Genomic DNA, 22,496 nt, shown 5'->3' on the forward strand with positions numbered 1-22,496 from the left:
TTTAAGAAATCTGGTTTATTAGCTCTACTGTTTGAGCAACACTTGGGTGTTTTTGGGTTGTCTTTGTCCAGAATTCATATGTGATGACCTGGCCCTGCCATTGCTTATGGTGCTATCATCTTTACCAGCTATTTAACAAGGATTACAGACAGGCCAGATCCTGCAATAAGTGCTTATTTCCTCAGAGTGGCATAACAGGATAAGAAAAAAAAGTGAGCCTCTCTGATGCCAGACACTGGATTGAGCTTGTCCAAGAATAGCTTGCTTATGGCGTGGGACGGATAGAACAGCCATCCCACTGCCCTCAGGAGTAGCTTCTGCATTTTCAGTCTGAAACTGTGGGTGGTTGGGTCTGTGAACTGCTTCTAAAGGTCTAAGGGACAGTAACTGAGAAAGTCAAGCCTGTTGAAGGAAGCTGAAGCATTTCACAAATAAGTTTTGTCCTCATGAGAGCAACTTAGGAGTCTGCCAATGGAGGAAATGTGAAAGCCAGGAATATAACTCAGTTTAACATTACAGACCATATCAAAACCCAGTGGGATCACAGGAAATCCTTCCGTAAACTACCAACCACTCGATTTAATTTACTGAACAACACACTAATTGTGCCATGCTAACTTCAGTACTTGCAGCCTCTAGGCACTCTGAAAGTGTTAGGCCTGCAAATGTAGGATTCTGCCTCTGCATTAATCTGTTTTGCAAAACAATACTTGGAGATTCTTGCTGCATGCCTCATGACTTAAAGTGAGTGGAGATCCTTCATGTTCCAGGTCAAATATCTGTAAATACACTTCAAAGATAATATTTAAAACCCCGCCTGAAAGCTGCTACCTAAAAATACAACTCCAGCAGCTAGAACCTTTGTGAGGAAGCAACAAATAGGACAAGAGCTGGGATTAATCACTAAACAAAGACTGGAGGATAAGTACATCTGCATGTCCCAGCATTACAGAGTCAGTTGCTAGCTTTCATCTTAGGAAGAGCCTGGTAGTTCAGAAAGAAATCAGAGCTCTCTGGTGCAGTATGTGCAGCAAGAGGTGGGTGCTGCTCCAAAGGGGCTACTGGCAAGAATAGCTGTGGTGGGAAGGGGACAGAGCCAGCATGGCAAGGGTCACACACACTGCTGCAGAGGGCTGGATTCAGGCTGCCTGCTGGGTACCCTTCTGATCCTCTCAGGAAGGCTGCAGGCATTACACACTCAGATTAAGGAGATGAGCTGTGTGCATAACATTTCCATCTTTTTTATCAGTCGTGCATTTCAGCTGAGGCACAGCTGTCCCCTCTGCCTTCTCTGGAGTTCTTCCTCCCTCCACTCCCTTGCAACCACCCCTGCCTGCCACACCTGGGTTAGAAACAGCAGATACCTCACTTTCAAGTGTTTGTGTATAAATGTAAGTACCTCTGAAGAAGGGTATAGGCATCAGGTATTTCTGCGTTAATACAGATGTGTGTATGGGACAAGCGAATTACATATACAAGAATGTGTGGTTCGTAAGTCTGTGTCAGGTGGGTAAGCACAGGCTCTGCTCTGCTCCGACGTAGCAGAACCAGCCTTTCCGAGTAAACACCTACAGAGAGCAAGAGATGCACAAAGCGGCTCCCAGCTTCAGGAAGCCCCGAGGGGCAGACGGGCTGGTTCTCTGGTCGGTACACACGGCCCCGGGGTGCCCCGTCAGGGCTGGAAGCACGGCACGGTCTCAGCCGCGGGATGCCTGCCGCAGCTCCGCGCCCACGGACAGGGATGCAGGGTCCCCTCGGCGGGCCGGCCCGGCTCTCCCAGCTCCTCGGCGCTTTCCAGCTGCCGTGACGCATTTCTTTTTCTGGCTGCCCGTTGGCTTCACGCAGTCAATCTAAAGTCTCCGTCAGGATAGCACCAGCACTGTTGTAAAGAAAGCATGAAACCGCAAAGAGCGCGATTATGCAAGCGGCTATAGGAATCAGTGTCAGGGGCGGATTTATTTTTGGGAACTGGGTGAGGTCTTGCGGTGCGGGTCTGCGGAAGAGCAGTTCGGTGGGGTGGGAGCGATGGGTCAGTCAGGCCGATTACCCGCCGCGTTCCCCGTGCAGGGCCCTGGGGACCCGGGCAGAGCCGACCCCTTCCCCGCCCCGCGGCTGGGCGGAGGGAGCCGCGACCGCACCGCCCCCTCCGCGCTCCGAGTGGGGCACTGACTGAAAGTTAAAAAAAAGCAGCAAAACACCCCAAAGCCCTCCGACCCGGCCGGAGGGGGCCGGCGGCGGTGAGGGCAGGAGCGACTTTCTCGGGTGAGTAGGGCGGCGGGCGCTGGGCGGCGGCTGCCCGACCCGCGGCGGGAGCAGGGCCGGGGCTGCGGGGCGGGCAGAGCCTCGGCAGAGGAAGGGAAGGGAAGGGGCAGCGTTTCGGGGAGCGTCCTGGCTGGGCTGCTGAGCCCGGAGAATTGCGGCGAGACAGAGCTGGAAGGAGAGGCGGCGGGGAGAGCTGGCAGGAAGTTTGGAAGGATTTGCAGGGAGCTGCTGCTCCAGCAGGGCAGTCTGGGTTGGTGATTTATCTTTTTTCCCCCAAGTCCTCAGGGCCTCCGCTCAGCCGGACAGAGGTGGCGAAGCGCTGCAGGGTCATCCTTGGCAGTGGAGCTGGGACGGGACAGAGCCTCGCGTGGCCCAGTGCGAGTACGGAGCGCAGTGCTGGGCACAAGTACTGCATGTTGCGCGCCGCAGATGCGAAGGTGATACCCTGGGTCACTAGGTACAGCACACCCATGCTGTGGGCAGTTCCCCTTCCAGAGCTATACCTAAAAATGTGACGATTGCTGCTACTCTTTCACCAGGGCGGGGGGTAGGGTGGTATTCAGAGGATCAGCAGAGTCTTTTTGCCATGCACTGGCCTGGTAAGATGTGGTGGTAAAGATACTGTCCATCTCTAGGGTGTGCTAATATAGCAGTTGGCAGAATTCATCCTCTTCCCCTGCTGGTGCCCCTTTTTGGCTGTACTGCAGGAGGCACAGAAGGCACAGAGGCTTTGTAGAAAATCCTACCTGATTTAACTGGCAGACATGCACTTTAGCACCCACACAGACCTTCAAATGCAGCTGGTCTGTGCAGAGCAGAATTGCACAGCATGATTTCATGTCAGCTTTTGCTAAAGAGGCCTTTTTGATGTTTGAGAGGGAAGGGATGAACTCATGTGTCAGTGGGAGTAGAAACAGGATAATTTTTTTCCTTTAGCTGTCAGCACCACCATGATAGTACTACAGCAGGCAGTAGGTTTGGGAGCCATCCTTCTTTGTCAGGGTTTTAGAACTTTGTGATTAGAATTAAGATGGGGCGAAAGCTGGCAGAAAAAACAGCATAAATTTCAGTCATATCTCTGAAAGAGAGGAGCTCTAAAATAGTGATTTATTAAACATTTTGTGCATGTGTTTCTGCTTTCTGAGCTTTCAGAACACCCACATTTTCAAACTTTACTACTCTGTATGGAGTGCTACAGTTCTATCTTTCTACCATCCTTTATTTTTATTTTTCAATATGTAGCTCAAATTTTACAACTTCTCCTGTTGCCAGGAGTTGAGATTTTTATACAGAAACATCCATCATGCAAGAAAACAGTAGGGCTCTGTGAAAGCTAAAAAAAGCATTAGGGAAGGGAAAGTTATTTGAAGAGAGGCAGACCAGCACAGGTGCAGATTACTCGGAAAGGGGGACTTGTTAAATTTAACTGGGTTTAGATGTGGAGAGAGTTTGTGTGTGTGTTGTATGGTTACTTTCTCTATGCACTAGACACAGAGCACATTCCATGAGCATTCTTTATGCTCATGAAGAGAAGTCCCAGAATACTGAAGGGTAGTAAGTCCCAAGGCCAGGTAGTTGTGTGCCTTCTCCAGGAGCATTTTCAGAAATTGCCCAGGGCAGGAAAATCTTTCATTGCTCCCCTGTTTGTGAGTCTGCTGAAAAGCAGCACAGCCTGACATCCACAACTCATGAAAACGGCTGCCATCCCCACACAGTACTGAGCCAGGGCTATCAGCATTCCTTTCACTGACTGTAAGGGTGAGAGAATGTCCGGGATGACCACAGGAGAGTAGGTGCATGGGGCTTTGTGAGGGAGAGTGCTGTTTTGTGCAGGCTGGTTTCTGGATACCTGCCTCAAAATGTAGCTCTGGCACCTACAGAAGTGGAGCTAACCACTGAGCTTTGAAGGAGCAGTCTGCATTGACGTTCTACTCTTTTTCAGCAGCAATCACCATGCAGAGCAATACGGATAAAGTGGGAAAGCCCAGCAGCAAAGGGTGAAGACTTTAGACAAGCTGACCTTCCCAATGCCTAGATGTGACTGCTCTGTCCGGCCTGGTAGTGCAGCATGATTAGGATGAGGAGGAAGATACTGTGGGCATCTTGCTTCTGCTTTGCAGCTGTCTTTTTCCTTGTGGTGACACTCCAGGTACAGGGGCAAGGCGGTGGGGTATGCATGATAGTGCTGTCAAAGCAGGATACAATTCTGTCAGATGAGAGAGAACATTGAAAGTATATTTTCCATACTAGTCTGTGCTTTACCAGGAGTGTTTACAGAAACTGTTAGCAGCGTTGGCCTTGTGGTGATAGCTGACTCTGCAAGTGACATAACACAGAGAATACCTGTCTTGTATACCTCCTTGGCCCCTGGAGGAGTTTCTCAGGAATGTTGCAACATACCGTGCCATGTTGCATTGCCTTTATCCAGCACTGCCTCCTCTGTTCTTGTGCTTGAACTCATTAGGCACGGAGGCAAGGCTGGTCCCATAGAGACATGAGGACTTTATGGGTTTTTTAACAGCTAATTTTCAGACGAAACCTGGCTACTGAAGGGCTGTTCTCTGTCCTATGCATTTTCCAGGAAGAAAGCAGAAGTTGTGTTGTTAAGTCATGAATGATGTGGCCATATCTCAGTATAAAAATGTATTTCCTGCCTCTTCCTTACAATTTCAAATTAAAGCTTTTGCTGTTCTGACATGAGATGACCTGATGTCTGCAGTCAGTGAAATGCACCCAATTTGATTGACAGAAACTTAACACACAGACTTAGTGCTCGATGCTTAAATTCTGGTTTGTCAAGCAGATGTCCTAGCTAATGGCAGTGACAAATTGTGATATGTGTGTTTATTTCCCTGAAGGTCATCACTGAACTGGGCAATTCGGAGAATAAGGTGTCAGTAATCTCCAGTTTACATAGCAGCCCATTAAAGCCTGGGGAGAGACATGCTTTTCAGTTTAAGAAGCAGGAACTTCACAGCAGCTTCAAGACAGAGTCTGATGTAAATCTCTATCCTGTCCTGCTCTGGTGGTCTCCCCTGACTGGAGAGACAGGGAGATTTAATCAGTGTGGAGAGGATGTTTGCTTCTTTACTATCAACAAGACCTACCAGCACAATCAGATGACAAGAGCATTTCTGTTCTATGGTAAGAATCTTTTTAAAGAAGTATCTTTTCCTCCTGCTTAGCTCTTTCCCTATAGAGATTAAATATTCTAGATGGCAATGACTTAGAACAGGAAATTTATGCAGCTCATTGGGCTAAACTTTGGTGCTGAATACCATTCAGAGTGCTCTGTAAAAGTACTCTGAAAAGTGACCGTGCACGTCTGTGGTATGACTGATGCCTTGTCTCATGCTGCTTTCCAATCACACGTTCTCCCTGTTCATGGGAGAAAAGACAATTTCATGTCATTGCCAAGGCATTTAAAGACAGTCTGAGATCAAGCCAACTTTTTCCAGTCTTCTGGCTTGTCACCCCTAGCAGAGGTTCTGCAAGGCCTTTGTTGCACTTGTGCATGTCTTTTGTCTAAAAATAATGCCCTCTCTAGTAACACGGCAACTCCCCTGCCTCATGTGCCAAGAAATTACTAGCAGGCTCTAAATGGAATGTAGTGAAAGAAACCTATTGATTCTGCACAGGGAGCAGTAGCTAGTGCAACCTTCTGAGCTGCTCTGGCTCTGCCGGAAACTTCCCATTACTTACACCATAGAAAACATGAAAGATGCAACTTTTAAAAGTAGACCTTACTTCATTAACTTTGTTCTTTTTACCCAAACAGTTGTTTTTAAATGAAAAATTGAGTTTTAAGTGGAAAAATAAATTAAAATGCTTTTCTCTGACTGGTGGGATCAAATCTTTTGTCTGGAAATAAAATTAACCAGTATCTGAATCTCATTCACTCAATCTGAATACATGTGAACTGGAAATATAGGAAAGATGGGCCTTTAGCTTGCTTCTAGCAGTGAACCAAAAACTTCTCATCAGTAATCTTTTTAGATCTCCAAGTAGGTCGGCTTTGTCAATTGGTAATATAGTGGTTAAGCATGAAAGCAAAGGAATAACAGCAAAGGAATGAGAAGCTGACCCAATTAAAGACAAAGAAAGCTGGATTGCATTACAGGAAAGCTGTAAAGTGTGGTGATTTTGATTCTGGTAGTAATTTTGTTTGTCTGTTTCAGCACTAGAAAGTCTGTTTCATTTTTAGCAGGCTTGTGGACACAGTTTGCGTTCATATTTTTAAAAGATTATTTATACTGGGTATAAGACTCTCCCTGTAGTGTTTATTTTTTTCTTTTTCTAGTGATGCTGGCTATGAACTTTGTAAAGGCGGGTGTCAAAATATGCAAAATTGTTACTTATTTTTAAACCACAGTAAATGATCTCCCAATGCTAAAACAGAGAGATAGAGAGTTTTCCTCTCATTCTCTCTCTCCCTCTCTCCCCCCTGTGTTGATGCACTAAGCTATGCAAAAAGAGTCTGCAAAAAGGTATGTTTTATTTTTATAGAATTTCCCTCTAAACAGCCTGCTGAGTGAAAACTTGAATATCTGACTTTCCATGCTAAGGCTGGATCAGAGCACAGTTTCACCTTCCAAAGAAAATGCATTAATTTTCCCCTAGTACTTGGTCAGTAAGCTAGTCAAGAGCAGAAGGATCCAAAGATTTAAGAAAAGTACTGTGGAAGAATATGGGGTGCAGATGTTTTCCAGCACAACTGCTTTGTTAGGAACACAAATTTTCTACAGCTTGTCCTGACTCACAGTCCTGGCCTGGGGAGCCCCTTGGTGTAGGTGATGACTTTGTCAAGTGTTGCTCTCTCCTGTTTAGAAATGAGATGTGGCATCCACTTGCTAGACTTTGTCTCTGCTTTTGGGAGGGATTCCCAGCTCCACTTTTACAGTGTCACATAATTAATAGACTGTAGTGGTTAGCATGAGCTGCCAGTGTGACTCAGTCAGCATGAGCTGGATCTGTCAGAGCCCCAGGGGTGTTGTTCCTAGGAGAGGAGGATGTCCAGCTGTTCTGTACTGGAGCACTGAGTCCTTGGAGTATGACTTCTGACAGAAAGATGTCTTCTAAAATGCATAACTTCTCCTAACAGCATATATCTTTCTCTTCTGCATATCTAAGATTTCCAGATTAATAGTTAGGAGGTGAAATTACTCATAATTCTAATCTGGTGCTGCTTTTTTTATTCCATCATTTGCTTCCTTAATCTCAAGGGGTAGGGGGAATGCTGATGTTATCTTTCCTTTAATCCTTTTTGTCTTCTTGCTGGAGCGGGATGGATTAAGTGTTATATTAAAGTCAGTCACTCTGATGCACTCTGATTTGTACTGTGTCCGGTTTTGGGCCCCTCATTTCATGAAAGACATTGAGGTACTGGAGCATGTCCAGAGAAGGGCATTGAAGCTGGGGAAAGATCCGGAGAAGAAGTCCAATGAGGAGCAGCAGAGGCAGCTGGGGTTGCTTGGCCTGGAGAAAAGGAGGCTCAGGGATGACCTTATCACTTTGATAACTCCCTGAAAGGAGGTTTTAGCCAGGTGGGGGTCAGTCCCTTCTCCCAGGCAACCAGTGACAGAATGAGAGTACACAGCCTCAAGCTGCACCAGGGATGGTTCAGGTTGGACATCAGGAGAAATTTTTTTCATGGAAAGGGTTGTTAAACCCACTGGAATGGATTGCCTAGGGACATAGTGGAGTCACCATCCTTGGAGGTGTTGAAGAAACGTCTGGTCATGGCACTAAGTGCCGTGGTCTAGTTGACAGTGTGGTGATTGGGCAAAGGTTGGACTTGATGATCTCGGCGGTCTTTTCCAACCTAAATGATTCTGAGATTCTGTGATTTTAGAGTGCATTTTTCTCTAAGTTTCTCTTTGCCTCACCTAACTGTCTCCTAGTTTGGCAAGTTTTACATATTGCCTTTTTGTCTTTTTCTCATTCTTGCCTGTGTTTCCACCCCCTTCTCCCTGCAATACTACCTGAAAGAGGGAGCATCCTTGGAAGAGACTGAGCTGCAGTGCTGTGGTTTCAATCCACAGTTTCATTATTGTTGGTACTCACTGTTACTTCTCTTCTTGGCATCACTTAGAACAAAGTGTTTTCGAAGCCACATAGACTTTATGAGTTTCTCAGTGAGAATTTGATTAACTTCCAGTTTTCATCAACTTCTTCTCTCACAAGATAACACATCAAAAACAAGACAACACATCAAAACCAGAAGAAATTCATTGAATGCCACAGCCCTCCAGCCTTTTAGTGTCGAGGACTTAGGACCTGAGTGGAAAACTGAAGGCCAAGTGCTTAGTGGCTTTAAAAACCCCCACCTGATGCTCCTGAAGGATCTTGCTCTATAGGAGATTTTTATATTTCTGACAGCTAACTTCTGTGTCCACAACAACAGTGTTATAAAGTGATCCTTAGAGTTATCTTGGCAGGCTCGTGCAGCTGCAAGGACCACTAGGCATTTTTTAAATCTTCTTTATATTTTAGTTTTTAGATCAGTATTCTGTGTAAGGCTTTTGCTACTACCCCCTTTTTTTTTTTTTTGCCATGAATGTTTTGGGGTCAGGAATAGAATGGAGAGTGAATAGTTGTAAGTGTGACTGAGATGGTTTTATGATCCACCTCTGAGTGAGGGTAACTGAATTTCCTGTTAATAGATCCCTTGGGTAAATGAGAGTGAAACAGCACTGGATGATCAGTGTGTGTATATATGAGCCAGGTTTATTTTAAAACCATTTATTGCAGTGGAAAGGAGATAAGTGGCTCTTTTGATTCTTTCCTATGAAAGTATAAAAATCTCACAAAGAAAATATGTAAGGAAAAGAAAGAAAGAGAGAAAGAGAAGGAAGGGATAACAGTAGACAGTGGAGAGGAAAGATACCACCTCTGATGAATCCAGAGATGAGACTCAATCATTGCAGTTTCAATGTCCATTATAGGAGTGATGGTTGCAGTCTTGATTCGTCGGGGGCAGGGCCTGAAAAACAGAGAGTGTGCTGGATTATATACATTTAAATTGGCATGGGAACACCTGTATCCATTCCCAAGGTGGGAATTCTTTGTGTCTGATACAACAGTATGAGGCATGTGCAGTCTTCTGATGGAGAATTCCTGGTAAGAGTTGGGGTGCTTTGGGGTTGTCTGTGGTCCATAGCCCCCTGTAGAGATGTGCCCACTGTTTGACCCTGCTTCTTGTGACTTTGCATCAGGGTCTTATGGTGAAAAGGTGAAGTTGGCACCAAGATAGCATTACTCTAACTCCACCAAATCTTCTTCTTACCGGCCATTCCCCTTAGTTGGTTTGAACAGTTTGTTTAAGACAGTATGTTCCCAATTGTCCTAGATGCAAGCAGCCATGGAGTTTGCCAAACAAAGCTTAGGTTGCCACAGATGGTAGCTGGTCTAAAGATAAAGGATTTTTGATCTTTTCTAAACCAGCACTTCAGTTTTTGAACCTCTCTTGCTTGACAAATATTGGCAAAAGTTTTGTATGTTCAGCCCTTTGCTTAAATGGAAAACAGATACAATTATAAGACAGGGAGGAAGTATCTTAGAAATTGGGCAACTTTGCATTTAATCTGCTGGTTGTATGACTAGTGCAGCAGTATGGAAGGGAGAGCAAGGGTCAGATTAATGAGCTCGTATTTTCAGCTTAGTTTTGCACAGACCAACCTTTGAGAAAAGCCTTCTAGGTTTGTTCTAAGGCTTCTACCACAGTTTTCCCAAGTTCTGCAGTTGATTGTTTTTAGATTTTAGACATGGTTATTCTTCTACTACTGGCATTATTCTGAGGAGCTGTCTTTTTCCAGAAGCTACTTATTTATGTATCTGGTAGGCAGCTGTGATACCTCTTAATTTTCTCTTTGATAAATTAATAGTTTGGCTTCCTAAGTCTCCATAGTACAATGTCTTTTCAAGACTTCAAGTAATTCTTCTACTTTTTCTCCTTAATCCTGTCCAGTATTTCAACATCCCTTTAGTTCTTTTATTACTAGAACTAAATTGAGTTCTGCAGTAACCATCTTCCTCACATCACAGAGGAAATACCATCTGTTCCCCTATTTAGAGAACCAGGAGATTATTAAACATCTCACTAGTCTCATTTCAGTGTATTAAAATATAAAATTCCTAGTGATCCTTTGAAATGAGAAGCCTTTAAACTAATATGACATGAAAGGAAACTACTTCTAATATTAACTACTGATCTCACTTCTCTAGGTTCTTCTGCTGTGAAATTCAGTTTTATCTGTCATTATGCTCTTGTGCCTTCGCATGAATTACACTCTTTGAAATAACTGCCTTATAGTGTCAGAAATGTGACGGTTGTAGGGCTGGTACTAAATTAAAACCAGATTTCTGTGTCATTGTAGTTAGTGTCACATGACAGATAAGAGCAGAACGAGCACTGTTTGCTTTTGTCTAGGTACTGACTTCAGTATAGACAGCTTACCCCTTCCTCGTAAAGACTATCATGACTGGGCCCTTTTTCATGAAGAGTCGCCAAAAAACAACTACAAACTCTTCCATGAAGCCACCATCACCTTGTTCAACCACACTGCAACATTTAGCCGCCACTCTCACCTGCCACTGACCACTCAGTACCTTGAGGGTGTAGAGGTGCTGAAGTCATCGAGGTTCATGATCCCACTGCAGTTGAAAAACAGCCTGAGGAAAAGGCTTGCACCACTTGTGTATGTGCAGTCTGACTGCAACCCACCTTCTGACCGGGACAGCTATGTGCGTGAGCTCATGTGCCACATTGAAGTAGACTCTTACGGGGAATGTTTGCATAACAGAGACCTTCCTCAGCATCTAAGAAATCCAGCTGCCATGGATGATGGGAGCTTTTTAAAAATACTGGCACAGTACAAGTTCATTCTTGCTTTTGAAAATGCTGTTTGTGAAGATTACATCACTGAAAAACTCTGGCGGCCACTGAAGTTGGGAGTGGTGCCAGTGTACTTTGGGTCTCCCAGTATTGTAGACTGGCTTCCTAGTAACAAGAGTGCAATCCTGGTGTCCAGTTTTTCACACCCTCGGGACCTGGCCCGCTATATCAAAACACTGGATACAAATGATGAAGAGTATGAGTCCTACCTACAATGGAAACTGAAAGGGGACATTTCCAACCCAAGACTGCTTACAGCAATGAAGGAACGCAAGTGGGGAGTACAAGATATCACCCAGGACAATTACATTGACACCTTTGAGTGCATGGTGTGTAACAGAGTGTGGGAAAACATCCGACGGAAAGAGAAGGTATGTGTGAATTTGTGTTTGTGTCTCAGAGGGGCTTTAAAATGGCACTAGGGTCAGGTTTGTCCCAGGAACTCTAGTTATCAGATTTTTGGCCAACTGACAGCCACCATATTCCAGTGCCATTGGTTTGTACATCCTCATGTAAACAGGCTTTGGCAGAAGCTGTGGTGCACAACCAGAGCACGTGTTCCTTGCAGTGCCGCAGTGTGTGAGCACACGATGTTGACCACTGCTCTGGTGGTCATTTTCAGCCAGGGTTGGGTTGGGTTGTTCAGGGAGGAGGCTTTTTTCAGGCTGCAGAAAGTAGCCTAACTTGTTAACCCTCTGTAGATGACCTGAAACATTTGGAAACAGTTTGCCCAGAAAGATTGTGGGATCTCTGTCCTTGGAGGTGTTTTAAGACTCAACTCAGTTTTGTTCTGGGCAATTAGATATGCTTACACCTGTTTGGAAGAGGAAACTGGGTTAGAGATCCCTGCCTTCAGATCTGTCTTAAGCACTCTGTGCTGTCAGTTTCTGTATATATGTGGGTACATTCAAACCTGTAGTGACAACATGCTGTTGTCTGCAACCAGATTTGGTGAGTAACCACTGAAACAATGTTTAAGCCAGGTTTTGTGTGTGAGAGGCTGTATTTTAGCTGATCAGTCTGAGCAATACACTAAATGGTCAGCCAGTAGAAGGGAGATGGAGAAAACCTTTGAAGTTATTAAGGTAAGCTGAAGTGATGAGAATTACAAACTGGCAAGTATTACACTTAACCAGAATTTGCTGTTTGAATCTGGTACAAATCTGGACTTATGTCCTCTCTTTAAGTCAGGAATGCAAGGAAAGGTATAGAATAGGTTAGGTACAGATATTCCTTCCCCATGCTTTTGCAGCTCTCTAGTCAATAAGATTATGAAGACCAGTTTGCTCTCCTGGCGAGATTAATAGCTTGCTTTTTTCCCTTAGAAAGAAAATCTCATATTTAAGATGAAAACAGAATATTTAAGATGAAAACATATTTAAGATGAAAACAGAATATAATGATGAAAATATAACTCCTTGCCTTGTAATTTCATTTTGTGTGGGCTGGTGCTGCTCATTTGCAGCCAAACCTTATCTGAGATGCAACGTGGCTCTCGTCAGCCGATCCTATCCCATAGTTAGGGGAGGCCTTCCACAGGGACATGGGTAGAGCCTGCAGCAGGAAGGAAAGTGTAACTGACGTGATTTGGCAGTTTACTAATGGCATAGTACTCTTCTTTGTTTTCTTCTCTGTTTGCCCTGAATAACCACTTTTATTTGTCTCCATTGCCAGGGATGGCTGCCCCAGAGGTGGGAGGCTCAGGTTAATCACCTGAGCTGTCCCAAACCAGAAGCATTCCGGTTCTCATCCTCAAACCCTGGCTGGACTTCTCTCCAAAAGATGTGGATACCAAGCTTTGAGCAATCCAAGAAAGAAGCCTGGGCACTGAGGCACCTGATAGAAAGGAACAAGAATTTTACAACGGAAGAATTTTGGATGCTTGTATTCAAAGAATAAACACAACAGCCTGTAAAACAGAATGAGATCCTTAGAAGAGTTCTGTGGAATTTTCTTTTGTAGATGACCTTGTAATTTAGGACTAGTAACCTTGGGAAGTGGACCCGTAAGACTGAAGTTAGTATGTTCAGTGCTCAAGGGGCACTAAGAAATGCTAAGCAATAAAATCATTCTGCCAGGTAATATATGCACATATATATGTATACATTTATATTTAGAATGATTTATATTAATTGTCATTGGTTCAAGTGTTTGAACGTGAAGGCCCTGTTTGCCAGGGTTCTCAAAGCCCAGATTTAAGCACACAGCTAACTACCCTGAAGCAGGTGGCTCTCTCTCCATCTTTAGACACATACCTGCTTGTTCTCAAGACCCCTTTTTCCCCAGTCTGGGGCCCTCCTGTGCTATATTGATAACCAGAAGGTGCAGAGCGGCTGACACCATTGCACTGGTACAGCTTCTGTGCTGCTTTGGAGGTAGGCTGAAGACTTGGGACTGTGTCCCTGGCTAACTGTTTATTATCAATTTTCCTGGCATCAGCAGATTTAGCAGGGACTTGGCGGACTTTGTGTCCTGACTCTGAGTGCCAATGTAAAGTACATTAGTGGCTGGCACGAGGAAGCACCATCTGTTAGTGTCCAGGGACAGATTGAATGAAAAACGTACTGGCTCAGGCTTACCAACCATCTTTTGCTAAAAATAAGCAGAGCACATGAGTATCTCTACTCCTCAGAAATAGGGTTGGCTTTGATGTGACTTACCTTCTTGCCTTTCTGATGATGTATTTGTGTTCTGATGATAGTATTTATATTGTGTATAAACATGAAACTATGTGGTTAGAAGGGCAGGAATAATACAGAGTCCATTGGTGCTGAGAAGTCTTCAGTAGGCCCGGGGAGAAGTAGGCAAACAGCCTTCCTATTTTAACACAGAAAACCTCAAGTTACTTAATCTGACAAAGAATAAAACTTAGTGATGTTGGTCATAACTTGCCAAAGGACACACCTTTGCCTAATATTCAGACTGTTGTAGTTTTCATCCCAAGTTGTTTCAGCCTCTGCCTGTGAAGGAGTCAACTTCCACAGGATCTGCAAAATGGCACTACCTGGATGGAGCCATTTAGATGAGGGACAGTCAGTCGTACATATGGCCACATATGATGACACAGACAAATGGAACTACTAATACAGAGTTCTTCACATTTCTGGAGAGCCAGATGTTCACCTGTGTGATAATTGCCATGCAATTGTTCATTGCACCAGGCTGTTTTAAAATTTCTGTCAAACACCTGGCTGTTTTGTGAAGGGGTAGCCACATAGTGGCAATGGGGAAGGATGTGAATAGCATTTACACCAAGAAATTCAGCTGCAAAATTTATTTACCTTGGAAAAGTTTCCTTGCTGGAAATTTCCTCGATGAATAGCTGGTGAATTTTTTATTACTTTTAAATCTGTAAAGGAAAGATCAGTTTTATGGCCATGAACAGTATACCATTGGTCATTAGTATCAGTCATTGTTTCTATGAGAATATATTTAGTTTTGATTAAGCAAAATATTCTGGCTGAAATTTCTCACCACTAGTGTTTTGCCAGTGTGACACACAGCCTCTGTTGAGCATATCTTAAATGCTTTCCCCAGTGGTCTGCAGTGCAAATGATGACAAGACTCCACGAATGAAGCTCTTCAGGAAAGTGACATTAACACTGGACTTACAGGTTTCCCTAGATCAGGTCTGAAAGCTAGACATAAACCACAAAACATTTGCAAAGGGCACTGCTGAATCCCTGTCTGTCACCATGAATCTCTCTTTCACCTCCCAGGATGACAAGGAATATTTGAAACATGAAGGACTGACTGCTTTTTGTTGTTATTGTTTTATTTTTTTGTTTTGTGATGTTCTGCTGTCTCCTTTGCCAAAAATCTCAAGCCATGTTGTTTAAAGACCTCAGGAACTGCACAACTGAATGTTTTTTCTTTGTTTTCATGGTGGAATATGTCAGATCCTGAGCATCCTGACCAGTCTGGTAGATAGATACTATCCAAAGATATAAGACATATTTATCTCAGTTTTTAGTGTTTTGTTATTCTTCATTTTATTTTGGTGGAGTGTTAGGGAAAGAAGAACTGAAGTAACTGGTTTGCGACCCACATTCTGAAATTTCAAGTGGTCAGCATCCCATGTTTCAGAAGAGGTAACATGTTCATCCACTGCTATACACAGTAGAAAGATGAGTCTTCAGAGCAGTTGCCTAAAGGTATACTGTGGTTTAATTGTCAGTCCTCTCACAGTGCATTCTTTTTTACACTCTTGGGTCCCACAAGCTAATTCAGAGCAACCTCAGTTTGGCCTCTTCATTTCTTAATGACCTTCTAGAGTCTTTTTTCCTGTGCTGGATAGAGGGTTTGTGAACATCACCTTGGGACGTTTGTGGCGAGAATTTGTGCAGGCTCATCAAGTGTAAGAAAGACTGACCATTGTGAATTCTAAGTTGATCTCTCCCCCTACTGCTGTGAGATGGAATAAGCAGAATTTTTTTTAGCAGATTTGCTAGCCTTCCAGCCATGTACAGATTTGTAATTCTGTCCAACAGAGGGATCCAGTTTGTTTGACAGACACAGATACAGTCCTTTCTTTTTTGGTTCCTTTTTGCCTTAGAAAAACAATAGCAGAACAGTTGAGAAAAACTCTGTATTTCCAACAACAAGAGCTGATTCTGGATGAACGAGTGCATGCTTCCCAGCTTCTTACACAGTGGTACAAGCTGTCCTGATTTCCCCTAACATGGCATATAAGAAACAAAAACAGTTCTTACTGGGCTTGCATTTATTCCATTGAACTTATACCCATCAGTTACTCGTGGAGTTGTAAATATTTGTGGCCTCTGAGCCTGCAGAGACGTTTGCATCTGAAGTACAAAACTTCAAGACCAGAGTGCCCCTTCAGAAGATGCCTGCATTCAGCTTGGAGGTGTTTCAGAAATCTGAAATATCTCCCTGGTGGGACTGGGAAAGTCTGAGGAAGGAGGTGACCCTGGATGTCAGTCTTGTAATGGTCCTCCCTGATGAAAATTAGGATGGGGGCAGAGACAAATGGGAGTTGAGATTGCTTTTAACCTTCCTAGTACTCTCTCTTGTCCTCTATACATCCAGCCTGTGTCTTCTGCCAGCTCTGATATACCTGTACCTCCTGTCCTCTGTGACATCAGGTTGTATAGGGAAACAAAACATGAGTTTTTTCACTGAAAACATTTGCTCACATTTCTCCACTTCATTTTCACTGTGTCACAGGCCTAAGCCTCCAGCTTGTCCTTCTTGTTACGGCTGCCTGTGCTTGAGGCAAGCTCTGGCTTGGTACAATGATATCTGGAATCAGGCTGCAGGGAAACGGCTGAGGTGAGCATGAGAAGGAGCTGGGAGAAGCCTCACTTGGGGCCTCCCCTGTCACACTTTTTGAGGTCCCAAGTTCCTGTCCGAGCTGTGCCATGCTGTGCCTATTCCCAGTTCTTTCTGAATCTTCATCTGTTGTGTTCCCGTGGACCTGCTGAGTGTTTGCTGGGCTGTCATTGATGGTGCCCTCCACCCTGTCCTGCCGTTGGTGCAGCATGCCCTGCACCCCAGTGGAAATGCTGCCCATTTGGCTCCACACCCAGTGGATTTTTTGTGCCCCACCCTGGGCCCCTTCCAGACTCTACCAATAGTGGGGAAAGTCCTTTGGAACAGCTGGTCCTGCCATTGTGAAGCTTCCTCCAATTTCCTAAGAGTTGCTTCAGCTTTTGGTGAGGTTGTCCACAGCAGATGCCCCCATGCCACCCCTTGTGTTGGGCCACCCCTTGGCCATTATCCATGAGCTCATAACTGCATTCCATGTCTCATGGCAGCGTGCTGTGCAGCTGGACTGTCCACTACCTACAGTGCTCTGCCTCCTCCTTGCCTTCCCACAGCACTTTAGTGATGGGGCACTCCTGCCACATTGTTTTGATCCCAAGTGTGCACAGAGCTGAAGTTTAAAATTTCTCTCTTCTTCTGAGCTGTGGTCACTTGATCAGCTTTTCCCGTATTGGTTAATTTTTGCATATTTGTTTGCTCTTTAAAAATCCCCTTAACACTGATGCTAGCTAACACTTTGGAAAGGCCTGGTGGGGTGGGGGTGTTAACAGATCATATGAGATTGCTGTGCTCAGAATACATTAAAGGCACAATGGAGTATTTGCCCTAGAAAATGAACAGCAAGCTGAAGACTGAAGAAGTGATTAAAAAACATAAGGAGGACTTTAACTGTGTTCATTTCAATGCAAGACAAACCTCAATCTTATGCTGTGGGCGCACAACAGCGCATTGTGGTCTTCAGAGGTCAGATCCCAGCTTTCCTCCCTCATGCAGCACTTTCAGAGAAACAAAGCCGAATGCTTGCTTGTGGCAGGCATTAAAGAAAAGCAAAGATCTTGATGCTGGTAGCGCACGTTTACAGAGCACGTGATGCTGTTTTGTCAGCAGCACAGCGTTAGCCTGACATGAAATACAATGAGGGTGGCTGTGTGCTTCTGTAGGAAAGTGTGTCGCTGCTGTGTATGCATGAGGTGATGGTGTGGAGGTCTCATATGACTGACACTGTAGAGCCATGCTGCACTGCTCTGTGGGGAGTCTTCACAAACTAGGCTAGCGTTAAAACCAGGCTCTCTCTCTGTAATGAAAGCAAAGAGAGAGTATGTGAACTACCCTTCACAGGTGCACTTTCTGCAGAGCACAGGGGTTGGAAGGCTGGGTAGTGTGGGGTGGTATGGACATATGCTGCTGTCTCCTGCTAGCTGACATTCCCCCTAAGTGTTTTTAAACCACTATTACTAAATCCTCATGTGCAGACCTTGTTTTTAGTTAGTCTTCTAAACTCAGGGTTAATGAATTAATTATTAGAAACCTACAGCCATTTGCTGATCTCTTTACTCTCTGGCCTTGGAAGAAGACAGGGTGTTGAGATGTTTTGCATCTGATCAATCGAATGTCTTGTAATCAATCTTTTTTAATATATGTACATATATTCTGCGGGGAAAAACTGACCTGAAGATTGCTTAAGATTGCAGAGCAAAGCAAAATGAAGAACATTTGTGTAAATGGTCCTTTTAAACCCAAGATTTTTCCCCTGAAATATTAGATTCATTTTGCTTTCCCAGTTCTACTCCAAAACTACACCCACCCACACACGCCAAGTTAGTTACCTTCTCCTTCAGCTTCCTTTCATTTGCTGTCTGTCCTGAACCTGGAGTGAGGTGAGACTCTGGGAAAAACACCATCAAAAGAGACTTAGCCAGAAGTCTTATCCTTCTGCCCGGGTGCAGTGTAAGCACCTGGCATCTCTAACCTGTGGGCCATTTGACTTGTCAGTCTGTTAGTCTTGTATACACAAAGAGCCACATAAAGTGGTAAGAGGCTGCATATTCCTTTCTGATGGTTTTCAACGCAGAACAACCTTTCTGGGCTCTGGGTCTCCTGGGCATGCAGAAATGTTGGTTGCATGGCTCCCTGGCCTGGGAGGAGTGAGTGGGGCAGTAGGCTCAGAGGACTGAAACATGCTTGGTATGCAGCATACAGCAGGTTTGGGGAAGCCTAAAGAAAGCCATGTGTATTTGATGGATTTTGCTGCAAACTCCAGGAGAGCTTGGGAACTTTTTCAGTTTAATTTTCAATGCTGTGTTGTCAGCAGAGAAGCCATCTCCTTCTGGGCCACCAGTATGTGTCTGCTGGATGGTGGGGTGTCCTCAGGCCCATGGTGGATACCAAGAGGTATACTGCCAAGGCTGTGGCAATCCTTGGAGCAGGGCTGGATCTAAAGCAGTTTGATATGCCACAGCTGGAGAGACATTGCATGAGTTCCTACTGGTTCAGGGTCATGAGGCTTGGATAGTAATTTTTCCCTTTTGTTGGCAACCTTTCTAAATTTTTTGCTGTGCACATTTTGCTGTTCTGGGTATTTATTTAGCCCGGGTAGGCCTCAGAAGACCTTTTTTTTGTATTTGGATGAGGAAATAAATGTTCTTGTACTGGATTCCAGTAAGAGACATTGGTATCTTGAGAAAGACACTGTACAAACTGTATGCAAAAATTGTGATGAAACCAGGAGTCTTGGCAGTCATAGACTCGCTATAGATTTGTTATCCCCTGAATCATGTGTGCCTTTAGTAACTATGCCTCCAAACTCTCACTTTGCATAAATTAAACTTTCCATGGAATGTAAATTATTAATGCACTAAAATGTGCTGCTAACAGTTGTTTGTATTTGAAGCTATTACTCTCTGTTCCTGACAGATACATTTGGTTGTTAACCATTCTCCCAGAGTCAGCAAAAATACATCCTTTCTCTCCATGCTGTGTATTTTGTACAAAGACCACAGAAACCCAAGATGATTAATTCTGGGCATGAGAGCAGTACACACAAAAACCAGGTAATAATGGAATTAGATTTAGACTCTAGACCCCTTCATTGCCCCAAAATACTTAATCTTAGAATGAAAGAAAAATTTTTCTCCTGTATGAGGGGTCAGAATTGGACTGTCTGGTCTGATGACTAAAATCAAAGCCCACAGTCAAAATGTGACCAGGAATCCAGGCAGTAGGCAGTGGCCACAGGGACACCTTGACTGTCGCTGCTGGCTGTGAGTCACTCAGAGGGTTGTGTGACAGAGGGACTGCAGTTTTACAGAATCACAGAATCAATTAGGTTGAAAAGACACCTGAGTTCAAAAAGTCTGACCTATGACTGAACATCACCCTATCAATAAGATGTGGCACCAAGTGCCACATCCAGTCTTTTCTTAAAAACCTCCAGGGTCCACCATCCTGGGCAACCCATTCCAATGTCTACTTATCCTTCCTGTGAAGAAATTCCTCCTAATGTCCAACCTGAGGCTTTCCTGGTGCAGCTTGAGGTTGTGTCTCCAAACCTTAGTTTGGTTGAACAGCCTTGCTCCAGTTTCAAATGAATCTCTGCCACAGAGGATCTGGTCCCATACCCTTGAGGCACAGGGAGCAAGTGTGCAAGATGGACCATTGTCACTGAGGGAGGGTTCCTCTCCATTCTCAGGACTCAGGAGTGCTTCTTGGACACTGGGCTCCACTCTTTCAAAGCAGGAAGCAAAGGCTTGAAATATCACCTGGGGTAATCAGGACAGGGCCAAAGGAAAGGGAGTCTCTGCCCCCTTGCTGTGGAACATTCTAATTGGTAGGCCCCACTCGTGGCCCCTCCTCAGCCTCCTGTGGAAAAGCAATGTGTCCAACAGGGCACTACTTTTGGTGGATAGGAAATGCCGGGATATAGATGACTTAAACCTAAGTTTAGGGTGTGAAGGAAGCAAATAAATGGAAGTACTTTAGAACAAAACATTACCTTTTAGAGGCTCGCCCAACTCAGAGATAATGGAAGATGATGTCTACATGATTTGCTATTATTACTGGGATTTTAAGAGTCCTTTTAACAAGAAGATGATCAGAGTTTTCCAGCTGCTGTAGGAAGAACTCTCAAAACTCACCAGATATGGTTGAAATTGCTGCTACCCCATCCCCACACTGATTGGGATATGCACACCATCCCCACCTCTGTATATAGTGTTACTTTATTCACACAAATACAAAACTAAGTTTTGCTGTTGTGACCCAGGTTGTGTCATCTGTTCTAGGATTGCTAACCAAAACTGATTAAAGCTTCATCCAACAGCAAATTTGTCCAATAACCTGGTGGCAGAGAACCAGCCCTGAAGAAAACGAGTTAGTGGATCCTCTTTAAACTGCTAGGGCATAGCAAAGGGGCTTATACTAAGTGTAATGTAATGTAATCCTACTGAGGAGTTGCTGTACGTCATTGGAACAGTATAAATGTAAATCCAGAGTAGGCTTATCTCCTGAAACACCAGCCCACAGAGTGGGAGCTGGTGAGAGCACCAGGGCACAGAAGATGTACATAATGCAAAAGCTGGGTGGCATCATGGGAGAATGGTGATGACTACAGAGCCAACTGCTTTTGTTTGGCAGGATTACTGGGGTGTATCTGTGACCCCATGCTGCAGCTGTTCCAGCATCCCCTTTCCCACCTGTCCAAAAGGCATGCCTCCAACCTGACATCAGGGCTTTTCTCTAGAGCAAAAAATTAGTTTTCTGGGCCAGAAACCAGCTCAGGAGGTGCTGGTGAGCACTATAGGAGCAGCAGCAGCAGTGATTTAGATGCTATGGAAAGTTGCAAGGCTATAGAAATATTTCTACTTATGGAGAATCTGATACAGCTCCTCTAAAGCCACACTAAAGTGTATGTGTGTGACCCCTTGTCTCTGCAGCCTTCTAGGCCATGTTTTGCCTTTGAAGTCCACTCCAACATCAGTGGAGAGCAGCCAGAGGCTGTATTGTGCCTGCTCTGTACCTTTTCTCAAGCTGCTATTTGAAAGTACTCCTACCTGTGCTCTGGGCAAAAGCCATCAGAAAGATGTTTCTCCTTTCTATGGAGGCCGTCAGCTTCTTGGTGGCTTTTTGTCTGCCTATGACCAACTGTACTGCTAAAATGCCAGAGGACATTTTTCTTGTCAGCCTTTCTTTCCAGGCTCTTTGCAGACTCAGGCAGTTGTCCTGCTGGAGTATCCTTTGCTAGGGACATCTTTTCAAAAGAGCCTAATTAATTCAACACCTGAAATGGAAGCATCTGAATACTCTGCTGCTTTAAAAGTCCAGTTTTGAGAAATTGACTTCTTGTGTAAGGGGACCAAACATTACATTTCACCTGCAGATGTGTCCCCTGATACATGACAGACCTCCTGTGCTCAGAGTGAGCCCTGAGGCAGCTGCAGTGCATGAAGGGTGTCCAGGGGGGATGGATGGAGATTGCCTAATTTGGTACCAGGTACCAGGGACAGCTGTGGGTAACCAAAATGCTATACTGTGCATCAATATCCCAATGTCCCAGACAGCAGCGGGGCTGACTGTAAAGTTGTCCCAGACACGCGGTAGCAGATGGGGCAAGATAACCTTGAGAGATGACGGGACTGACTCAGCCCTGCGGATGCATTTCACGGTCAATACATCCTGTGTCGATTAGCCTGAATTCACATCCATGATGCCTCAGCCAACCACATCCTCAGAATCAATATCAATATTTAACAACACCCATCCCCCGCTGCCCCCTCCCCGCCTTCCCCCGGCTGCCTGAGCAGCAAAAAAACATCCCGGCAAATCCCCGCGGGTGAGGAGCGCACCCACCCGTGCGGCTGGCGCGGGTGCAGGTGTCCCGCGGGGCCACCAGGTGCCACTGCAGGGCAGGCACTGTCCCTCCGCAGGGCACCGCTGTCACAGCGCCGGGCAGACACCGCTGTCCCGCTGCTGTCCTGCGGCTGTCCCGCTGCTGTCCCGCTGCTGCTCCGCCGTTCTTCCTGTCGCTGCTGTTGGCCGCTTTGGTAGCTCGCACCCTTCT

General features: G+C 44.9%; 1 protein-coding gene across 6 annotated transcripts; it reads left to right on the forward strand.

Moving 5' to 3' along the window:
• Positions 1-1,398: 1,398 nt before the first annotated feature.
• Positions 1,399-14,901, forward strand: POFUT3 (protein O-fucosyltransferase 3). Of its 6 annotated transcripts, none has more exons than XM_085041822.1 (6): positions 1,399-2,262; positions 2,541-2,719; positions 4,205-4,411; positions 5,121-5,406; positions 10,691-11,526; positions 12,830-14,901. In XM_085041822.1, exons 3-6 carry the CDS (start codon positions 4,331-4,333, stop codon positions 13,052-13,054), a joined length of 1,428 nt encoding a protein of 475 aa, XP_084897948.1. In that variant the 5' UTR covers positions 1,399-2,262; positions 2,541-2,719; positions 4,205-4,330; the 3' UTR covers positions 13,055-14,901. The 6 variants fall into 6 exon arrangements, with proteins under 6 accessions (XP_084897948.1, XP_084897947.1, XP_084897946.1 ...); XM_085041821.1 differs by having other exon boundaries at positions 4,208-4,411; XM_085041820.1 differs by having other exon boundaries at positions 2,541-2,699.
• Positions 14,902-22,496: the final 7,595 nt, after the last annotated feature.

The sequence above is a fragment of the Lichenostomus cassidix genome, chromosome Z (genome assembly GCF_008360975.1).
Source record: "Lichenostomus cassidix isolate B80296 chromosome Z, HeHo_3.0, whole genome shotgun sequence".
Taxonomy (NCBI): Eukaryota; Metazoa; Chordata; class Aves; order Passeriformes; family Meliphagidae; genus Lichenostomus; species Lichenostomus cassidix.

Coding starts and splice junctions, on each gene's coding strand:
- POFUT3 (XM_085041822.1), top strand. CDS start 4,331: ATGATTAGGATGAGGAGGAAGATACTGTGGGCATCTTGCTTCTGCTTT. Junction 4,412..5,120: donor TCCTTGTGGTGACACTCCAG/GTACAGGGGCAA, acceptor ATTTCCCTGAAG/GTCATCACTGAACTGGGCAA. Junction 5,407..10,690: donor AAGAGCATTTCTGTTCTATG/GTAAGAATCTTT, acceptor GCTTTTGTCTAG/GTACTGACTTCAGTATAGAC.